Genomic DNA, 9,255 nt, shown 5'->3' on the forward strand with positions numbered 1-9,255 from the left:
AACAATGCCAACCAGACTCCAGCCTGGCATAGGCCTTGCTGTAAAGTAGTTTGAAGAACATAAGCATTTCACTTAACTCATACTGTAATTCAATAAAACAAAATGACAGAAACTATTAAGTAAAGAATAGCAGAACAAAAGCGCCATCAAGACCTTCCCGACCACAATTCTACTCACGATTAGTCTAGAATTAATGAGCACATTGCATGACAGGCACAAGAGACTGAATGCTAGAATATTATCAGGACATCTTATTACATTAAAAGGAATAAGATGAGGGCAAAAAGAGCAAGATAGATTATTAAGGACTGTAAGCAACTAATTTCTATCATACACACACATATATATACATATATATATATATATATATACATATATATATATATATATATATATATATATATATAGTGTGTGTGTGCTATAATGAAAAGGGGGCTTAGGCTAGGCTCAGGCTGCATTCACACCACGTTTTTGCAATACAGTTCACGTATACGTTTTCAATGTGAAAACCGTATGGAACCGTATTGAAAACTGTACGCATGGATTCTCCATTGAAAACCGTATGCCAAAAGATGCATCAGGTTGTGTCCATTTTGCATCTTATATGGTTTCGTAAAGTTTTTTTTACCTGTACCCAAAACCGTAGTCTACCACGGTTTTTGGTCCGGGTGAAAAACTGCATTAAACCGTATATGTTTTTTTTTTTTTTTTTTACATGGGAGTCAATGGGAACCGTACAGAACTGTATGTGCATACGGTTCCATCCGGTTTTCAACATACGGTTTTTGACTTTGCACAGTTTTTTTTCTTGGAATTTCAATCAAACAAGTGAAACTTTATTCAAAATGGTGTGAAAAGTTAAAAACGTATACTTTTTTTCTTACAAAACGGATGCAACCGGACATCATTTTGCAAACCGTATATGGTTTTTAACTTCTATACGGGTTGAAATTTGTACACGTTTTGATACAGTTTAGTCAGGTTTTGAGGAATCCTTTTTTCATCAAAAACCTGATACGGGAACTGTATTGCAAAAACGTGGTGTGAATGCACCCTCACATCTACTTCGGAGGCTCTGTCCAATTTATTTGATGGTCAGTGGGTGCAGTCAATGGGAAAGTTACCAAGGGTGGATCTGTTGCAGATTTGAGTATGGAAACGTGAAGTGAATTTAATCTGAACAAATCTCACCCACTCTACACATAATTTGACCAGCAGTGTGGAGCTCCGTGACAGACTATTTGTGACATAAAAACTGAGTCGGATGGACCATTTCACAATGGACACCAACAGACCCCAGGTGTCCATCTGGATCCAGTCTAGTGTATTTTTTTTATTTATTTTTTTTTTTTTTTAAATATGAGTGGAGAAAAAAACACCAAGCAATAATTTTTTTTCTCTGCTCAAAAGCTGCAAAAAATAAAATAAAATAATTTTATGACCGCTATTTTAACACATTCCGCGAACAGAGCTCTGACACAGATGTGAATCTAGTCTGAAAGGATCCCCAGAACAGGGATTCCAAGCAGATAAGTGGCCATGCAAAGCAAAGTGAATGGAGAACGGGGTGTGAAAGCTATCTGCTGTCTGCATACAACTTTTTGATTGTTTGCTATTGAGGGTTATTGAAGTTCCCATTTCCGGTGTCTACCCCTACTAGATTTGTGCATTTTGACAGTGTGTAGCAGTGTTTCCCAACCAGGGTGCCTCCCGGTGTTGCAAAACTACAACTCCCAGCATGCCTGGACAGCCTTTGGCTGTCCAGGCATGCTGGGAGTTGTAGTTTTGTAACATGGGGAGGCACCCTGGTGTGTATTGTACAGATGAGAGGACATACCAACTGTAACATTGTCATTGTGATGCAGTGGAGCATGTTGCAGCTGATGCAGGTCATATTTACGCCTGTGTTACACCTACATTCTTTTCTTTATAAACCTGTGTGGCTTATATGCCAGCACAAATTTGGAGCATAAAATCTAATCCTTTCCTACTTGTAACATATCTGTCAAGAACTGAGGAATAGGACACAGGCAAGTGTCAAAAATAAAAAATAAAAGTGCTTCCAGAAGCATTAACAAAAATGTGAACGTCATAGACAAGGTTGGATGTGCGGGAATGCACTCGAGGAACGGTATGTTCCCTATTGTGCGCTGAATTCAATTCCTTATTTTATGCCCATCCCTAACACAAACATATAGGAAGTATATACTACATTTATTCTACAGTCAGCATATTTGTTCAGCTGATAAGATAAGTAAAAGATGCACAAGTCAAAAAGTACCAAAATATCACGGCAACTGCAATGGAAAAGGACCTAAACAACTGCAACAATGCCCATCTATCCGTACCATTCCTCGCATTACATTACATTACCACACTGCAAAGCTTAAGCCTGAGTTCACGCCACATTTTTGCAATACAGTTCCCGTATACGTTTTCAATTTGAAAACCGTACGGAACCGTATTGAAAACCGTATGCATCGGCTCTCCATTGAAAACCGTATGCATTGACTCTCCATTGAAAACCGTATGCATCGACTCTCCATTGAAAACCGTATGCATCGACTCTCCATTGAAAACCGTATGCATCGACTCTCCATTGAAAACCGTATGCATCGACTCTCCATTGAAAACCGTATGCATCGACTCTCCATTGAAAACCGTATGCATCGACTCTCCATTGAAAACCGTATGCATCGACTCTCCATTGAAAACCGTATGCCTAATGATGCATCCGGTTGCATCCGTTTTGCGTCTTGTACAGTTTTGTCCGTTTTTTTCCCGTACCCAAAACCGTAGCCTATCATGGTTTTTGGTCCGGGTGAAAAAATGTATTGAAACGCACACTTATTTTTATTTTTTTACATGGGAGTCAATGAACCATACAGAACCGTATGTGCGTACAGTTCCATCCGGTTTTCACTAGGGATCAACCGATATTGATTTTTTTGGAGCCGACACCGATAATCTGTGAACTTTGAGGCGGATAGCCTAGAACTTATACTGATATTCCGGTATAAGTTATCGGCTATTTCTCCCCCACCAGCCCCCCCCCCCCCCCTCCCCGACGCCGCTGCAGAACAATGAATTAAAGCGGGCGCTTTTAATCAATGAACAGCAGCTGCTTTTGCGGGGCCAGAGAGCGCCGCAGCTGCCACCCGCTTCTCTCCCCCTGCCTGTCCTGGGGTTCTCCTGAGTCCAACCCCCCCCCCCATCCTCTGGCCAGAGACCGCCGCCGCCCGCTTCTCTCCCCTTGCCGGTCCTGAGACCAACCACTGCCGCTGCCCCATTGCCTCCCCCATCCCTGGTTTTATAATTACCTGTTCCCAGGGTTTGCGCTACTTCTGGCTCTGGCAGCGTCCTGAGCTGTCACTGTGCGCACTGACGGTGACGTCGCGTTGAGGACGTCACTCGTCATTGTGCAGCGCACAGCAACAGCGCAGGAGCAAGAAGTTGCGCAGACCCTGGGAACAGGTAATTATAAAACCAGGGATGGGGGAGGCAATGGGGCAGCGGCGGCGGCGGTCGTCTCTGGCCGGAGGGCGGGGCATTATCGGAATGGTAATTGCCGAAACCGATAATGTCCAAAATCGTGAATATCGGCCAAACCGATAATCAGTCGATCCCTAGTTTTCACCATACGGTTTTTGACTTTGCACAGTTTTTTTCTTGGAATTTTAATTAAACAAACGAAACCTTATTCATAATGGAGGAAGTGTTAACAAACGTATACTTTTTTTTTTGCAACCGGACATCATTTTTCAAACCGTATACGGATTAAAACTTTTACACACGTTTTGCTACCGTTTAGTCAGGTTTTGAGGAATCCGTTATTTATCAAAAACCTGATATGGGAACTGTATTGCACAAAAGTGGTGTAACAAGCATGACCAGAACAGAGATTGCCCCCCTTCTTGACAGAACAGCCGTGGGGGGGGGGGGGGGGACAAGCACAGCTGCTGGACTATTTCTGGAAGTCAAAATAACAGTGGAGGCCCACACAGGCCTGACTGCATACCACTGCCCTGCCCTGTGCCAGTGTAGGAAGAGCGCAAAATGCAAGCCACAAAGAAGCGTGCCAGGCTGTCTATTGTATAACATACAAACAGATTAGTCAACAGAAGTGCTGCTACACACTGCTGCTCAAAAGGCAAAAACTTACCCCGTCCTGACACTCAGACCTCTGTTTCCTACTGGTATATACTGGTATACCTAAAATGGGTTGCAGATGTTAACCGGCCACAGATTCACTATCTGTGTTTGCCTAGTCAATGTGCCGGACACGCCTTACGTTCTTCTGTTAATAAGCAACTAACAGGATATTCCTAAATTCCATGCAGGGCTGGTTGCCTTTTATTTCAGAAAAACCAAGGAAAAGTTACAAAAATAAACATCTAATACTACAATACAGTACAGTGATCCCTCAACATACAATAGTTTCAACATACAATGGTCTTTTCTGGACCATTGTAAGTTGAAACCAGACTCAACATACAATGTACAGACAGTCCAGATCTGTGAAATGTGTCAATGGCTGGAAGAACTGACCAATCAGAATGGGCAATTTACCGGTAAAACACATGTATCACTGAAGTGTATGCACTGACTGGTGTCTGGTAGCGCCCCCTACTGTACAGGGAGGTATTACATGTTCTGTACTCTTTACCTGTACCAGGGTTAGCTGCTCCTTTGGACATCAGGTGAGGGCGACCCCATGTTACTTTTTTAGGACATTGCGTGAACTGTACAGGACCCCGAAGAAGCCCCTGTCCTCTACATAGACCAGTGTTTCCCAAGCATGGTGCCCCCAGCTGTTGCAAAACTACAACTCCCAGCATGCCCGGACAGCCTTTGGCTGTCCGGGCATGCTGGGAGTTGTAGTTTTGCAACAGCTGGAGGCTCCCTGCTTGGGAAACACTGACATAGACAGTGATTTAAAGCTCCCAGCAGCTCTTTATTACTTTTATATGTAAGGATTTGCTTGATCTATATTAGGTATCTACTTATGAATCTTTAATCCTCACTTTTTCCTATTTTTGGATGACATTTTGGTGCCTTTAGAACCAATTACCAGGTTTCCCTAGAGTTCTGGTCTCAACATACAATGGTTTCAACATACAATGGTCGTCCCGGAACCAATTAATATTGTAACTTGAGGGACCACTGTACTGGAATATAGTATTGTAATTTACTGACAAGTCTTTCCTGTTTGCCAACCACATGGCATGTCACTTTCTCTAGGCAGGGCAGTGCTAGCAGATGGCGCTGCCCCAGGCACAAAGGGTGGCAAGTATTAAAGCAGCAACAAATTTATCAGACTATGTTCACACAGTGTATTTAGAGGCCTGAAAATAGGCCAGCTTCACAAGCAAAAAAAAGACAAATTCGGAAAATTTTATAGTACGTTCACACGAACTACGGTATATATGATGCAGATTTTCTCTCTCTGCAGAGTGATCTACACAATATACGGTATATACATTTTTTTATAGTGTTTTGGTGTATTTTACCAGTGGGTTCATGCAAATGTTTTGCAGCATTTATGTGCACTAAATGTATCAAGAAAAATGTAAAAGATGTTATATTGCACATTAATGACTTGTTTACATCCAAGTACATTGCATTTGTTTTTTGTTTTGTTTTTTTACAGCTCTAAATAAAACTAAATGTGAACTGTCAAGCTTTTTTTTCCCCTCATTTAATTAAAAAAATATTTATTTCTTTATTATTTTTTATTATTATTGTTATCTCCCACACAGGGTTAATTTTTATTTGCATCGTAATTTTTCATGTGTGCCAACCACATGGCATGTCACTTTCTCTAGGCAGGGCGGTGTTTACAGATGGTGCTGTCCTATGGCACTGAGGGTGGCAGGTATTAATGCAGCCACAAATGTAACATAGGGAACGACAAATGGCAAAGAATGTCGCACCTTAAAGTCCTGAACGTGTGATGGGACTTGGACACCACTACAGCACTTTTCTAGCTTGCAATTTTATAACATTTTAATAAGAATGAATACATTTCACGTTCTTCCAACCATACCTATTGGAGTAGCTATTTGTTCTGTAGCTTTTCCTTCTTAATATTTCAGAGTATAGACTGTGATAAATCCACATAGTATGAGCTGTCACCTAACCACCCCTTCACTAACACCACCCCGCCCGCTATCCAGGTATGAGTATAGTTACAGACATTCACAATGAGAAGTAAACTGAATACTAGAGATGAGCGAACTTACAGTAAATTCGATTCGTCACGAACTTCTCGGCTCGGCGGTTGCTGACTTTTCCTGCATAAATTAGTTCAGCTTTCCGGTGCTCCGGTGGGCTGGAAAAGGTGGATACAGTCCTAGGAAAAAGTCTCCTAGGACTGTATCCACCTTTTCCAGCCCACCGGAGCACCGGAAAGCTGAACTAATTTATGCAGGAAAAGTCATCAACTGCCGAGCCGAGAAGTTCGTGACGAATCGAATTTACTGTAAGTTCGCTCATCTCTACTGAATACATCAAAAACTTTTCTTAGGCCAGTGTTTTTCCAAACAGTGTGCCTCCAGCTGTTGCAAAACTACAACTCCCAGCATGACTAACAGCCAAAGGCTGTTAGTCATGCTGGGAGTTGTAGTTTTGCAACAGCTGGAGGCACACTGTTTGGAAAAACACTATCTTGGACCGTAGCATACATTTGTCTGCACTGCAATCCTTATCCTGGGGCTCTCCAGATTTTGGCAAAACCATCTCTCATAGCATGTCCTTAAAGGGGTACTCCACCCCTAGACATCTTATCCCCTATGTAAAAGGATAGTGGGTAAGAAGTCTGATCGCGGGGTCTCGCCTCTGGAAATCTCTGCAGGAGAGATAGTGGGGGTACCAAGTGGTGGGACCCCAGCAATCAGACATCTTATCCCACTATCCTTTACATAGGGCATAAGATTTCTAGGGGCGGAGTACCCCTTTAAAGAAGCATACAGCTGCAGGATGGTGATCACTGGGGTCCCAGTAAATCATGATCCTGTATATCTGTGTTTCCCAACCACGGTGCCTCCAGCTGTTGCAAAACTACAACTCCCAGCATACCTGGACAGCCTTAGGTTGGGAGGAACTGCCATAGACAGAAGAGAGATACTATAAATAGATGAATAAAACATATATACTATAGATAGATACTAAATAGCCATTTCCCAACCAGTTTGCTTCTATTTCTTTCAAAACTACAACTCTCAGCATGCCCAGACAGCCTTTTGTTGGGAAACACTAGTAGAGTCGAGATAGATAGATGTTGGATACTTTAAATAAAACACAGATACTATAGATAGATTATATATACTATATAGCAGTTTCCCAACTAGTTTCCCCATCAGCTGTTGCAAAACTACAACTCCCAGCATGCTCAGACAGCCAAATGCTATTTTTCAACAGCTGGAAACACACTGTTTGGGAAATGCAGCTATATATGGTGTATAGACAAGTTAACAAATGCACATTGATTTCTGTCTGTCAGTTTTTCCCCAACCAGGGTGCCTCCAGCTGTTGCAAAACCACAGCTCCCAGCATGCCCAGACAGCCAACGCCTGTCCAGGCATGCTGGGAGTTTTAGTTTAGCATTAGCTGTAGGCACCCTAGTTGGGCAACACTGATCTAGACCAGGGTGCCTCCAGCTGTTGCAAAACTACAGCCAAAGACTTTCCATGTATGCTAGGAGTTGTAGTTTTGCAACAGCTGGAGGCACACCGGTTGGGAAAACACTGGTCTTTGTGAATAGATCCTTACAAACTATGCAATATCCTCCCATCACCAAATGAAAGCACAATAAACTACCCATACAGAAACTGGAGCAGGCTGGGGCGTAAAAATGCTACTTGTATACTCTACCCCCACGGCAAAAGTACGTGTTATGCTGGGACTTGTAGTCCAACTGACAAGCAATTCATTCGCTCAGCCACATAGCTTAGCGGCACTCACAGGTGTCTCATTCAGCACAGTCTCTCACAAGCTAAACGTGACAGCTCACCATGGCTCCCGGCACCCGGCCACCGTGCCCCCAGTTCCCCGGCATCTCACCTGAGTACAGGTCACTATGAGGCTCCGCCGGGAGACCACAACTCTTTCTCTGGGACAGTGACGGCCTCTCACTTACCGAGCATGCGCAGCCCGCGCGTGTTTCCTAATGGGCGAGGGGCGTGGCCTTTGTTAGCCCCTCCCGCCTTGACCCCGAGTATAACAGTGACAGGGAGCGGCTGGGAGGAGACGTGCACATGTGTGACATACAATACACCCACCGCTGCGTCCCACATGTGTCCTCATGGAGTCAGGGACAGTGGCTGGGGACGAGCCTGCGTGTTTACATAAAGATGTGGGGACATTATGAAACTGGTGACAAGAAAACCTGTATGTCACCCATAGCAACCAATCACAGTACTGCTGTGCTGACTGCGCCCTGTATGGTTGCTAGGGACAACAAAGTTTTTCTTTTATGTTCATTTTGGTGCATATTTTTTTACATGTGCTGTACTGCACAAAAAAATTGCACATTTTAAAGGGGTTCTCCGGTGCTTAAACATCTTATTCCCTATCCAAAGGACTGGGGACCCCCGGGATCATGCACGCGGCACCCCGTTTGTAACCGTTTGTAACTCCATGCATCTCTGCTTTCCTGTATGAACCCCGTGCATCTCTGCTTCCCTGTATGAACCCTGTGCATCTCTGCTTCCCTGTATGAACCCCGTGCATCTCTGCTTCCCTGTATGAACTCCGTGCATCTCTGCTTCCCTGTATGATCCCCGTGCATTTCTGCTCCCCTGTATGAACCCCGTGCATCTCTGCTTCCCTGTATAAACCCCGTGCATTTCTGCTCCCCTGTATGAACCCCCGTGCATCTCTGCTTCCCTGTATGAATCCTGTGCATCTCTGCTTCCCTGTATGAACCCTGTGCATCTCTGCTTCCCTGTATGAACTCTGTGAATCTCTGCTTCCCTGTATGAACCCCGTGCATCTCTGCTTCCCTGTATGAACCCTGTGCATCTCTGCTTCCCTGTATGAACCCCGTGCATTTCTGCTTCCCTGTATGAACCCTGCATCTCTGCTTCCCTGTATGAACCCTGTGCATCTCTGCTTCCCTGCATGAACCCCGTGCATCTCTGCTTCCCTGTATAAACACTGTGCATCTCTGCTTCCCTGTATAAACCCAGTGCATCTCTGCTTCCCTGTATGAACCCCGTGCATTTCTATGTCCCTGTATGAGCCCCTGCATTTCTG

General features: G+C 43.9%; 1 protein-coding gene across 3 annotated transcripts in view; it reads right to left on the reverse strand.

Moving 5' to 3' along the window:
• MYO1C (myosin IC) overlaps positions 1-8,261 on the reverse strand; it is a 161,158-nt gene extending 152,897 nt beyond the window's left edge. The window contains exon 1 of one of the 3 annotated variants that reach the window (XM_056558670.1): positions 8,138-8,261. Coding sequence is in view for 1 of the 3 variants with exons in the window: in XM_056558667.1 (XP_056414642.1) it covers positions 8,012-8,056 (45 nt within the window). In the remaining 2 variants the exon portion in view is untranslated. Of the gene's footprint in view, positions 1-8,011 lie in introns of all 3 variants that reach the window. The other 2 variants (XM_056558669.1, XM_056558667.1) reach the window with 2 other exon arrangements.
• Positions 8,262-9,255: the final 994 nt, after the last annotated feature.

This window comes from Hyla sarda, chromosome 2, assembly GCF_029499605.1.
Source record: "Hyla sarda isolate aHylSar1 chromosome 2, aHylSar1.hap1, whole genome shotgun sequence".
In the NCBI taxonomy this organism is placed as follows: Eukaryota; Metazoa; Chordata; class Amphibia; order Anura; family Hylidae; genus Hyla; species Hyla sarda.